At 52.4% G+C, this 13348-nt stretch overlaps 1 protein-coding gene across 1 annotated transcript in view; it reads right to left on the bottom strand.

Moving 5' to 3' along the window:
* The window catches only part of CACNA1S (calcium voltage-gated channel subunit alpha1 S), a 72795-nt gene that overhangs the window by 4061 nt on the left and 55386 nt on the right, over window positions 1–13348 (bottom strand). The window contains exons 29-38 of the mRNA XM_055367958.2: window positions 9878–10006; window positions 9628–9693; window positions 8976–9067; window positions 7405–7564; window positions 6812–6939; window positions 5426–5522; window positions 5005–5107; window positions 3948–4049; window positions 3538–3662; window positions 750–878 (exon numbers count right to left, since the gene is read on the bottom strand). Of these exons, the coding sequence (XP_055223933.1) occupies window positions 750–878; window positions 3538–3662; window positions 3948–4049; window positions 5005–5107; window positions 5426–5522; window positions 6812–6939; window positions 7405–7564; window positions 8976–9067; window positions 9628–9693; window positions 9878–10006 (1131 nt within the window). The remainder of the gene's footprint in view (window positions 1–749; window positions 879–3537; window positions 3663–3947; window positions 4050–5004; window positions 5108–5425; window positions 5523–6811; window positions 6940–7404; window positions 7565–8975; window positions 9068–9627; window positions 9694–9877; window positions 10007–13348) is intronic.

Genomic DNA, 13348 nt, shown 5'->3' with positions numbered 1-13348 from the left:
CATGGGGGGCTGTCACTCTGGGACAGTGGTATTGGGAACAAGCAATAGTATTGGGAGACAAATCTTATAAGGCCAAAGGAGGATGGACTGAGTGGTGAGATCAAAAGAAGAGAATTCCCACCCTTAGAAAGTTCTTCGTTTGATGGGGTAGACAGCACACACCTAAGGAGGTATATAGGGGACACAGGCACACAGAAGAGAAGTGTGGTGTAGGGAAGAGAGGGCTGAATCGGGAGTCTGCAGCACTGGGTTCTAGTCCCCGCTCTGAAACTGATTTACTAGGTGATATTGGACATCTCACATGATCTCTGTGGGCCACTATTTCCTTATGAATAACCCAAAAAGACCTAACCAGGTGTCATTAAAGACCTTCCAGCAATAAAGTATTATAAGAAACATGAGACAGAGCTAAGGATGGAGGACTGGCCTCAGTGGAGGCAGGCAGGGCATTTGATCCTGGAGGGCCTCTGGGAGATGGGTCATTGCCTAGGGCTTGTGGGGAGGAAAGGGAAGGGGTGAGATTTGGTAGGGAAATGTGGGAAAGAGTGTGTTGCATTTGACACCTCTAGTAGATCAGGTCATTGATTCTGAGTCCCAGGAGAGGTGGGTGGTGAAGTGGAGAGACGGAGAGGGGTATCTTCAGCTCCCATGTCCCCCTCTCGTGTGGCTGGGCTCCCGGCCCTCCTCTCTGTGAGACACTGCCACTCATGGTGTCTAGACCACTAGGGGTGCTCCTGGCTCTCCCTCACCCGGAATATTCCCTCCTCCATCGCAGCCTCCACCATGGCTCTCTCCAGCTCCTCCTCAGCAGCCAGGTCTCCTGAGACCGTGCGACGGATCTCGGGGGCTGCCTCTTCCTCAATGGTCCGCAGCCCTGCCTGGGGATGACAAAGGGACTCAGTTATCTCTCCAGCCCAGGAGAGGAGACCAGAACCACTTTTTTTTTTTTTTTTTTTTAAGACAGAGTCTCACTCTGTTGCCCAGGCTGGAGTGCAGTGGCACAATCTGAGCTCACTGTAACCTCTGCCTCCTGGGTTCAAATGATTCTCCTGCCTCAGCCTCCTGAGTAGCTGGGATTACAGGCATGTGCCACCACGCCCTGCTAATGCTTGTATTTTTAGTAGAGATGGGGTTTCACCATGTTGGCTAGGCTGGTCTCAAACTCCTGACCTTGTGATCCACCCACTTGGCCTCCCAAAGTGCTGGGATTACAGGCATGAGCCACCGTGCCTGGCTAGAACCGCTTCCTATGGCTTACTTGTTTCTTATCACTGTACCCAGGGCTCTCCCAAAGCCCCAGCCTAGGCCCCACTCTCCCTCTTGGGTTATTGAATGTCTCAGGTACCTGAGAGGCCACCAGGTCCTGCTCTGGCCTCTGGGATAGCCCACACCTTAATTGTTCCAATTGAGTCATCTCTTGACCCCATGGGTGGAAATTTCATGCCCTTCCCAGGCTTCCAGGTTGAGAAGTGTTCTTACTCAGTACAGTCTTCTAGATTGGTGATCTTTATTGATTGGATATGTCATATATATATAGTTGAGCAAAGTTAATATCACCAGTAATGGGACAAGTCAAGACTGGTGTCACCTAATAGCTTGTAATGAGAACGCAGAATCATTTCTGTGGCATTCTTATCCAAGATGCACATCCTAGTAATCAGACAAACCCCAACTGAGGGACATACTGACCTGCAGTCTTCAAGTGTCAAGATCGTGTCAAGGAAAGACTGATGAACTCTTCCAGATGGAAGAGATGAAAGAGATAAGGCAACTCAATGCACTGTCTGATTCTGGATTGGATCCTTTTGCTATAAAGGACATTTATTGGGACAGCAAATGAAATTTGAATGGGGTCTGAGGATTAGAATGTCGTAATGTATTAGCCTGGCATGGTGACTCATGTCTGTAATCCCAGCACTTTGAGAAGCTGAGGCAGGCAGATCACTTGAGGTTAGGAGTTTGAGACCAGCCTGGCCAGCATAGCGAAACCCCATCTCTATTAAAAATACAAAAAGTAGACTGGCATGGTGGTGTGTGCCTGTGATCCCAGCTACTCAGGAAGCTGAGGCATGAGAATGGCTTGAACCCGGGAGGCAGAGGTTGCAGTGAGCCAAGATCATGCCTCTGCACTCCAGCCTGGGCGACAGTGAGACTCTGTCTCCAAAAAAAAAAAAAAAGCATCAGTGTTAATTTCCTGATTTTGGTGGTTATGTTGTGGTTACATAGAAGAATTATGCAGGATAACGCCCTTGTAATACACATTTTGCCTTGAATACACATAATGCCTTGAAATATGCATTAAAGTGTTTTTGGATGATGGAACATCATTTTGGAGTTACTCTCAAATGGTTCAGAAAAAAAGGTTTTATATTATACTTGCAACTTTTTAAAAGTATGAGATTATTTCAAAATAAAAATAGCCATTGAAATAAATTTTTGAGCACAGCTCAAATGCATGTGTATTTGGGGGTTTTATAAATTATGTGCATTACAGTGAACACGAAAATAGAAATAAAACCAGATAAGGTAAAACAAAAAGTTCTAAAGTTTTCTTTTCACACCCAATGGGACATTTTTATTTATTTATTTATTTATTTATTTATTTATTTATTTATCTTTTGAGATGGAGTTTTACTCTGTCACCCTTGCTAGAGTGCAGTGGTGCAATCTCACCTCACTGCAACCTCTGCCTCCCAGGTTCCAGTGATCCTCCCGCCTCAACCTCCCAAATAGCTGGGATTACAAGCGTATGCCACCATGCCCAGCTAATTTTGTATTTTTAGTAGAGATGGGGTTCTACCATCTTGCCCAGGCTGGTCTCAAACTCCTGACCTCAAGTGATCCGCACTTCTTGGCCTCCCAAAGCGCTGGGATTACAGGTGTGAGCCACCGCACCTGGACCCATACCCAGTGGAACATTTTAAGAGCCCTTCATGGATCGCCTTTCTTTAGAGAGAACTGTTCTTTTTTTTTTTTTTATTTTGAGACACAGTCTCACTCTGTCGCCCAGGCTGAGGTTCAGTGTCTCAATCTCGGTTCACTGCAACCTCCGCTTCCAGGGTCAAGCGATTCTCACGCCTCAGCCTCCTGAGTAGCTGGGCACATGCCACCACACCTGACTAATTTTTGTATTTTTGGTAGAGATGGGGTTTCGCTGTGTTGGCCAGGCTGGTCTTGAACTCCTGACCTCAAGTAACCTGCTCACCTTGGCCTCCCAAAGTGCTGGGATTATAGGTGTGAGCCACTGCGCCTGGCCTAGAGACCACTGTTCTTATCTAACTTGTCTGTCCCTCGAACAAATCCTATTTTCTTTGGTCCTATCATCCAGAGATGAAGCGCCCCGGTTCTTTTTTTGAGGTTGAAACATCTTCAATCATGGACTACCCAGAACTGTCTTGACATTTTTTCACTCTTCTGGGCTTCCTTTTTCCCTCTATGTCTCCATCATTGGCCCCTCAAGGACATGGAAGGATAACTAGAGTCTGGAGACCTGGCTCAGTGGGGGAGCCCCTTGGAACGTACCTGGATTGGGCTTACCTGGATCTGTACAATGTCCTTCTTAGGCCGATAGCCATAATACTCCTCTTGGCGTTTCATGAACTTCCGGAAGTGCTCCTGGATGAGGAATGTGGCGTAGAACTTCCCCACTGTCACCTCATCATCTGCAGAGGAGCCAACAAGAGATGCCCTGAAGGCTAGTGGGAATCTGACACTGGATTCAGAGTGGGAGCCAGCTGTAGCCAGGCCCTGGCATGCAAGCCATCCTTTGTCTTGCTGACTTGGTCACTGGGCACTTTCCATCCTGAAGTTGGATGCCTGTGGGATCTACCTAAGGCATTTATGGAGGATCTGGTCCATTCTCAGATTCCCATGGGGCTCCTTGGAGAAGCTCCCCACTCCCATTCCTTGGCTGCTTCTGGACTCTGGTCCCCCAAAGTAGCACCTACCTCCTATTGGAGGGATGACCTGGTCCAAGAGCTTCATGCTGGTTCTCTTCCAGATCTTCTTGATGATGGCCCTCAGCTCCTCGTTGGCCTGCTCAAAGTTACCTGGAGCAGGAGAAAGGCAAAAGTTACCCAGATCACACCAACTGCACTTGACAAGGCCACCCAGTTCTTTCTGAACCTTTCAGACAGCCAGTCATTTACTAAGAAACATTGGCTGAGTTTTGCGGCAGCTGCCTTGCTGGGTACTGGCAATGGTGGGAGGGCATCACTGTCCCCCTGAGGCAGCCCAACTCTTGGGTCATGTACTTTCTCCCCACAGGCCTTGGCTTCCAGTGCCCAGAGTGGTTGGTTTTACAGGCTGTCATCTCCTGCTCTTCTTCCAAAATCTTTCAATTCCCCAGGCACTGTGGTCTGTCCCAAATACCCCCAGGCAGACTTGCTGCAGCTCTAACCTGCTCCTTCCTGACTTCTGGCCTTCCTCATCTTGCCCTCCTAATGAAGCTCACCCTGAGGTTGTCTCAGACTCCTGGAGTGGTCCCCGTGTGGGGATGGACCTGATACAGCTGGAGACTTGAGCCTGATACAGTGTGAGCCCTGAGCAAGGGCTCAGAGACAATACTGAGACCCCACCCTGACTCCTTCCCCTGCTCCCACCATGTTTGTCTTCCCAGTAGGTGACGACCTGCAGATTTAGTGGAGTCGAATGTGGACTCCCATCAGCCTGCCCAGTGCTGCCTGAGAACCTCCTCTGCTCCTGCTCACAGCCAAACTGCAGGGCACCCCTGACCCCTGTGCCAGCACTGGCCCTTCTCTGGCCCCGAGACACAGCTGAGGAGTGTGGGAACAGACCCTTGATGATCTTTGCCCTGCAGAAAACCCTCAGGCTCCCTCTGAGCCCTGAGGGGCATGAGGACTTTGTGCCCATGGCCTGGGGTCCTCCCTCTACTTCTTCCCACAGTTCTTAAGAGCAATCTTGAGCTCTGAGAATCTGGCAGAATCTGTGCCAGAAACAGCCTTTGGGAGAAAGGAGGGGGCTCACATTGGAAGGCACTCTCACCTTCTGTCTTGATCTTGAGTGCCGTGCGGACCAGGGCGAAGAGTGTGGCATTGAAGGTGACTGTGCCGTCGCTGTTCAGGGGCATGTTCATGCCCACCAGCCGCTGTGCAGGGAGAGGCAGTGGCTTGCCGCTGAGCTGGGACCAGGCCAAGCTTGGCAAGTCATCCTCACCCGGTCTGTGGACCGGGAGGGGATGGGACATGAGGGCTAGGGGTGTCAGCTGACCAGGACATCCTTTGTGAGGGGACAGAATGATGAGTTGGGTGACATTGCTGAGACTTCAGGTCCTTTGGGAGGAACTTGGGGACCCAGGAGATCCCGGCTCTAAAATGCTTCACTCCATCAGGTCCTCACCAGTTTCCCTCCACCTCAGTGACTCTTCCCCTCCCTGGGGCCACCCATCCCTGGCAGCTCTGGTTACCTTACAAGCTACCCGATGTGGGCAGAACTTCCCAAAGCCCAGAGGGGGCTGAATCCTTCTCAGCAGGGTCACCACGTCCAGATGTTTGATTCTCCCCCTGCAGGAGGACACACAGACTTGTGTACCTGCTACCCTCCTCCGCTGCCAGAACCTTTCTGCTCAGAGGATGGGCAATGGGAAAGAAAGCCAGGAAACAGGGGAGCATTTCCTTATTTTCCAACTGTGTTTAGGAAGTGGGAGCCCAGCTCCCTTTTAAAAGAAGAGACAATGTTAGGATTAACTGTTGTCTACAAAATGGGTACCCCAAAATAGGCTCTCTCTTTTGGGGCATTCCCTCAGATACGGGATCTCCAGGTCTGGAATCCAGACCTCATTTTCCCTATCAGGATCTTTCTTAGGTTTTGGTCAAGTTAATAGGGGCCCTTGGGCTATATTAATAGAAGTAGTGGGTGTAGATCAAAGGAGGTGGAAGCCCACTTCCAGAGGCTGGTCCAGAGCTGGAAACCACATTTTCATTGGCACCGTGACTCCCAGAATAGACATAAAACAGAACAACCAGGGAGGTCAGATCAAAAGACAAGCATGGCAAGAGCAGCTTGTGAGTGTTGCCTGAGAAAAATCATTTTGGAAAGTCCTACTGGCTTCCTCTTCTCTTTGATGGGCAGGCTGCGAAAAAGAGATGAAACATTCCCCGCCTGTCTTCAGAGGGCTGAATGAGGACTTGTGGGTGGCTGGTAGAGGCAAGTAGGTTTGGCTCCTGCTGATGGAGGCACTTTAAAGCATGGTTGCTATAGGCACCAAACAGACCTGCACTGTATCTTGGCACCACCTCTTACCAGTTGCATGGCCTGGGGCAACTTACTTAACCTCTCTGAACCTCAGTTTCCTCATCTGAGACTGAGACCATCGAGAGATGCCTATTTCCTATTGGGAAGGAAAGTAAGAGAGCCGTGCTCTCCAAGCTTTAAATGCATACGAATGTCCCAAGGCTCAGGTTCAGAGCAATGCAAGAGTTAGATTCAGTCAGTCTGGGAGGGGCCTGGGACTCTGCATTTTAATCAAGCTCAGCTTCTGCTGGTCAGAGGACCGCACTTTGATTTGGGGTCTAGAGTGTCTGGTGAGGTATACAGCTTCCTACTCCTAAGAGTGTTCAAGCAGGAGCTGGATGACAATTTCTCAATAAAGTCAAGGGTGTTTCCACCCCGGAAAGCTGTAGGATTCCCTCCAACCTGGAGAGACTCTGATTCTCTGATCTGAGACCTCAGATAAATGAAGGGGGAAGGAGAAGCCCACTCATACTGAATAAACTGGAGAGTGACTCCCTGTGAGACGGTAGGAAGGGTCTAGGATGGAGGGCCCAGCACAGAGCCTACAGGTTGGACTCACTTAGCCTCTGGGTCATACTCTGCCCAGATGGCCTTGAACTCATCCAGGTGATGAGGGCCCAGGATGGACCAGTCCCGGGTGAGGTAGTCAAAATTGTCCATGATGACAGCCACAAAGAGGTTGATGACCTGCAACAGAAGAACCAAGGGGTCCCAACACAGAAAGGCAGGTGGTACAGGGTTAGGGTGGGGGAGCTGGGAGGTGTCCACCGGCCCACAACTTCTCGCTACCTGTGCCCTTGGTTCTAGCCCTTCCGAACCACCCACATCACACACACAGCAATGCTCTGTCATGTCTCTGTGCTCTTGCACAGACAGTGCTCTCTGGCCTTGCTAAATTCCTTTTGATGAGTGCTAACCAAAACAAAAAAAAAAAGTAAACTTTTGCCAACCTCTCTGGAGTATGAAAAAGCACCCAGGAAACCAAGCCACACTCAGGATGACCAGAATGGGGGACAACCTAACTAGAGCCTCCTGTGTCCCCGAGACGAATCCCAGGAGAGGTGGAAACTGGCCAGGAAGGGGCAGGCAGGCTCCCTCATGCCTCAGCTTATCAAAGCCCTCTCCCTGCCCCGCAGGCCCTCAGCGTCTCACCAGGAAGGCGCAGAGCATGTAGAAGCTGATGAAGTAGTAGTATGCAAAGTTGGTGCCACATGTGTACTCCTCCCCTGGGGCATAGTCCGACTCTGGGTCACACAGCTTCCCATAGCTGCAGGCCAGTAGGATCTCCTGCCAGGCCTCACCTGTTGCACACCTAGAGGACAGAAGAGGCTCCAGTCACCTATCTGCTCCTGCCTGGCCCCTCAGAAGGCTGGCAGTCAGGTGGCAGCAGGGTGTGGACAGATGAGCAAACTGGGGCTGTTGTCCAGAGGTAAGGAGGTCAGATCTTCATGTTCACTGTGTAGCTCAGTGTGAGCTGGGCCTCAGTTTCCCCTCTGTGCTGCAGCCCTCATGGGGTGTTACAAGCAGGAGCTAAACTTTAAAGAGGGCAAAATCAATCTGATTCAAGTTACTAGAGGGATGCACTGTTCTAACCAAAGCAACGCAGGGTCAGATGTCACAGAGGCCTCAAAGAGATTAACTGACTCCACTCTCTGAGGTTACCCCACAGTTGAACCCAACTGGCTGAATTCAACTGCCACCCACTCTGGCTGAGTCACAAAACCAGCCCTTAGATTTCACACCTTGTGGATGTGTCACTGTCGAGTGAAGAATCTCAATGCATCCGAGGTGCAAATGCATGACATGTTTGCATTTTTCCAGTAACTGCTACCACCTGCTCTGTAGATAACCTCCCTCCACCTCTCCAGCTGGGAAGAAGTGTCTCCCCTAGTCACATTCAGCCAGACTACATAACTTCCCACTCTTTTGTGTCTAATAACTGTCTCATTTCAGCTAGCTCCCTTCCTTCCTAGAGCAGGCAGTGCAGGGTGGCCTCGGGCTTGGAGTTGAGGTGCAGAGCCGGGGCGAGGTGGGAATCTCTGCCTGCACACGGTGAGGTGCCGGTCTCCTTTTCACAGGCCATAAGGGCTGCAGGCTGCTGTGACCTCATGGAGCCTTTGACACGCTGTGCCAAGAAGGGGCCCTGGGTGTGGGTGTCTCTAGGCCTTGTCTGGTCTCAGTAGAGCATTCCACTGTGGGCCAGGAAGCTCACCTCTCCCACCTGGCTCCTGCACGCCCAGCAGGCCTGCAGCCCAGGATCCTCAGTTGCAATCCAAGCTCTAGCTCCTGTGCCCTGGCCAAGCATAGGCCCCTGAGCCCTACCTGTGGCAGCGCCCCCCACCCCATCTGGAGCTTTGCTCTGCCTTTCCCTGCATTCCTGCTCATGCTCTGGGAGCGACGAGGGCAAATGTCCGGGAGAAGATATTTGACCTCTGTCTCTTGCTTCATGGGGATGAGATGGGAGGAAAATGCAGCACTTCACTCAGTGGAGGAGCCCAGTGCAAAATAAAGCTGTGGGGCCACTTGTTCAAAAGTGATGAATATCTTCAAGGCAGTGACGGCAGAGCATGCAACCAAGCAGGGGACCCTTCTGAGTGTAGGACCCTGTGTGGCTGCACAGGTCACACACCCATGAAGCCAGCCCTGGCTCCAGTGCAGATTAGAACAGAGCAAAGGCTGGACTGGTCAGTGGGGTGGGGGTGGGGGTGGCGGGAGACGCATGCCTGAAGAGCAGTAGCACAGCTTGTGGGAAGGTCTGGAAGTTGTTGTTCCGGTTTATTTGGGTCCCATCCACCAAGGCGATCTTCCCAAACATCTGCAAGTCACAAAGGGCCCTGACTGTGGAACCTAGATTAAAGTGTCCCCTCAGCTTATCCCCCACTGCCTTCTCCTGCCTGACCCCTACCTTCACCCCTACTTCCCCAAAATTCCCTTCATTGCAGGCCACATCAGACCTGAAGCCAAAAAAAACGGGATTATTTTCTAGATCAGGTAAAGTTCTTCCTAGCAAGCCAAAGAAAATTAGGAGGGTAGACCCGTTTTCCCAGCAGCAAGCAGACCCGGTAAGTCAATGTGTGGGGGAAGTGCTCTCAGGGGAGGGTAGACAGAGGCCACCCAGGGCTCCAGTCAGGCCTTAGAGATACAGCCTGGCCCCTGCTGTCCACCCACATGCCCAGGTTTCTCCCGGCTGGCATCCAAGCATCTGACACTCCAGCCACCCACGATCAGGGAGGTTGTCCCTCCTTCTTTCTCATGAGCAAGGCAGGGAGGGCAGAGGGTCCAGCCCATGTGCTGCTCAGGCTCCTCAGGGTCCACTGATGCCCCCTCTAACTTGGCCAAGATCCATGCTTTGGCCTGGGCCCGCCTGCCTCTCACCTGCATGCCGATGACAGCGTAGATGAAGAAGAGCATGACGATGAGCAGAGCCACGTAGGGTAGGGCCTGCAGGGCGGGCGGGAGCGCCAGTCAGTATCTTAGGGCTCCACTGTGTGTCTGCAGCCCTGCCCTCTGTTAGCTCCCCAGGGCTCTGCCTTGCCCCGGGCTCCCCTGGGGCCCACCCTGGGCAGAGACAGATGTCCCTAGTGGCCTCCCCAGGTACGTGCAGTTTCCAGGGTCCCTGTTGCACCTGGAAGGACTTGATGAACGTCCACAGGAGGGTTCGCACTCCCTCTGCCCGGCTCAGCAGCTTGATCAGCCTCATGACACGGAACAGGCGGAAGAAGGCGCTGGAGATGCGGGCACTCTCATCTGGGTCCTGCGGGGCAGCAGCCCCAGAGGTCAGTCTGGGGGCAGCACCTCAGAGGGGTAAGGGGCAGGGCGGGGAGGGAGGTGCACTGTGTGTTTTGGGGAGATGTTTGTGGCATGGAGGAACTGCAGCCCCACCTCTGGCCCCTGCTGTCCACTAGTTCGGGACCATCCTTGGGCGCAGGGCTCTGGGGCTGTTCAGCTGGGAGGCAGGGAAGAGGACGTGGGGCACCAGGCAGCGTGGTGAAGCCCACACTTGGGAGCAGTGGCAGGGATTTGCCCTGGGGTGTGGCTGCACCCAGGCCCACTGCCTGCCCTCTGGGACCTGCTGCACATCTCACAATCTCCTCAAGCTGCCACTGAGTCGAGGACCCTGGTGGCCCTCCTAGGGCCCCTCCCCTGGCGTCCTCCCAGTGCAAAGATTTCCCAAAGCTTGGCTGCTCTATTGCCACAAACTCAATGTGGCTACTCCCCATCACTCCCACCCTGCACGCGGCTGTTCTAAGCCAGGCAAGCCTCTAATCTTGTGCCAGCCTTAGACACACGAAATACTCTGGAAGGGGAGAGCTGTCCCTGCTCTGCTTCCTGTGTCCTCAAAGGCCTTGTGCCCAATGAACTGTCACTAAGGTCCTTTGCCAGCGATCACAGTTCTCTCTGGACTGTGTTTCCATCTGCATAGAGGGTGCCAGAGAGAACCCGCACTCCATCTCCCAGGGCTCTGAGGAAGCCGCTATATCCATGCACACTTGACTGCAGAGCCTCTGCCCCCACCCGAGCCTAGCCTGGGTCCTCAGCAGGGCCTGCCCTGGGGAGGGAGCCCTGAGTGCTGATCCACCCCATGCAATCCACGCAGCCAGGCCCATGCATGCAAGTGGCAGGGCAGGAGCTGGTGAGCGTGCCAGGCAGGCTCTTGCAGCCTGAAATTACAACGTTCCCGCAGCCTCCACCCAGGCAATACAGTCCCCCGCTGGAGGCCAGGAAAGTCTGTGGAGAAAAGAGACGAAGGGAGGGGAAGGAGAGAGAGAGAGGAGGAGGGACATGTGGGAGGGAGGTGAAGAGACGTGTCAGAAAGGACAGACACACAGAAGAGTTAAAGAGAAAAAGAGGCAGGGGCTAAAGACCCCACATGGCTGTCAATCAGGGGCGGAGTGGGTGGGAGTGAGGACTGAAGCTCTGTGGGAACTGTGAGGCAAGAGGCGGGGGACAAGGAAATAAGAAGGGGAGGGAAGGCTGGACACAGACAGGTCCCTTCTCATTTTGGAGATGCAGCTACCGGTGGCAAGGGTTTGGGTTTTTCTTATGTGTTTGGGTTATGTGATGCTGGGGACGTCCCTAATGAAGGCGCATTGGAAAATGCCTGCTCATTGTAAACGGATTCACATCCATAGTGCCCTGAGGCCAGGGTCCGGGCCCCTGTGGAAGTCCCATCTCCCAGGGGCACAGCTCCTCTGGGGGAGTCTGAGATCCCCACAGCAGATGTTTCTCTGCCCAGGACTGGACCTGGGACCAAGGCTTCTATCTCAGTATTCGGGCTCTTACAGAGCAGGTGGGTAGGTGTGTGGGAGCAATTTCTTCCTGTTTACTCCCTTGGGCCACACTTCATGAGAAGCCCTTGTTCTGCAGCCCTGGGTCAAAAGAAGTCATTGTTTTATCTTCCAATTATCCACAGGTAGACTGATCCCTGGCATACTGGTCTTCTCATTAAACAACAGATTTTCCCTGGGGCAGATTTTCCCTGGACCACTGGTTCTCCACCCTGGCTGTATGACAGAATCACCTGAAGAACTTGAAAAACACATATACCTTTGCTGGGTCTGCACTTAGGTCAATTAAGTCAGCTTCTAGGGGATGGGGCCTGGCTTCAGAAGTTTAAATGCACCCCAGGTGATTCTCATATGCAAGCAAGGATGACAACCAGTGTTCTATACCTGTGCTATCCAATATGGTAGCCATTAGCCACATGTGACTATTTGAATTACAATGAAAATTGAATAAAACCAGAAATTTGGTTCCTCAGTTCCTCTAGCCACCTTTCCAGTGACAAGTAGACATGTGTGGCTAGTGGCTACTCTATTGGACAGGGCAGACCATTTCTGTCCTTGCAGAAAGTTCTAACCAATGTGCTCCCCTAGTCCTTTCCCTGGTTTGTACATCAGGTATGTAAATCAATCTTCACTTGACTTTAAGCAAACACTACTGGTAAGGGACATCTGCTAAAAATCAAATAAAAACCAGTGACACCCTCCTGGCCTCCACCACCAAAGACACTGTTTTGATATATCCAGGCTTCCGCTACACAGACCTCAAATTTTAAGAAGTAACTATTTTTAGTTTGGGCTGTTCATTTTGGCTGTTTAGATTTCTCTGTTCTGGCTGTGCTGGTGAGAAGTGCTGCTGTCAAACCATGGAGGCTTTTGGGATACTATTTCCCAGCAAAAACTGAGTGTGGATGGAAATACACAACACACACACAGACAGACAGACACACACACACACACACACACACACACACACTGGTTTTGCTCAGAGTCCACCCTGCCCCTCGCTAGCTCAGCGCCCCCAGGGGATCTGAGCAGATGGGGTTGTCTGTCACCGTCTGTTCTGTGCATGGAGGGTGAACAGGGTTCCCACCCTGGCCCTCCCCTAGCACATCAGACAGACGATGTGACAGCCAAGTCCCTACTCCCTGCCAGAGCTCAGCCTCAGCTGAGGGCTCCTTCCTCAGAGACTCCAGACTTTTCCTCAGCCATTCCTCTCACCCACACCCCACCTCAGGCATCTCCAGTGCTGATCCTTCCATCCCTATCCCCAACTCACCCTAAGGTTCACCCAACAGGCCGGCACAGCCTAAGGGCTTTCTGTTGAGCAGTGGGCAGTTCAGAAGAAAGCCCTATGCATGGGTGAGCCCCTAGCTTTGGGACCAGTCCCCTGCTGGGATCCCTCGTGGCCAGATCAGCCAGCCCTTGGGTGACATCCCACCATGGCTCAGAAAGAAGAATGCTCATCTTTCTCTCTTTTCCACTGTGTCCCTCCCAGGATGCCACTTGGGCAACTGTTTTTTGATTTTGGCCTCCGACTCTTGGATCTTCTCCACCCTCCTTCGTTGCAGCAACCTTCAGCTACAGACCCTTGGCAAGGCAGCCTCTGGAGGGATCGGCTTCTAAGGTCTTGAATGTGGACCTCTCTGGCTGGAACTGCCTCCCTGCTCCTTTCATCCCCCTCATAAGGCAGGTCCTGCTGCTGTTTCTCACTCCACCTCCAAGCCCTCATCCCCTTGGTCCAGATTCTGGGAGCCTTCCTGTCAGCTCAACCTTCAAAATAGATCCAGACACTGACCCCTTCTCACAGCCTC

The sequence above is a fragment of the Gorilla gorilla genome, chromosome 1, assembly GCF_029281585.2.
Source record: "Gorilla gorilla gorilla isolate KB3781 chromosome 1, NHGRI_mGorGor1-v2.1_pri, whole genome shotgun sequence".
NCBI lineage: Eukaryota > Metazoa > Chordata > Mammalia > Primates > Hominidae > Gorilla > Gorilla gorilla.
The sequence above is the reverse complement of the archived record's forward strand: the minus strand, read 5'-3'. Positions and strand labels throughout refer to the sequence as shown.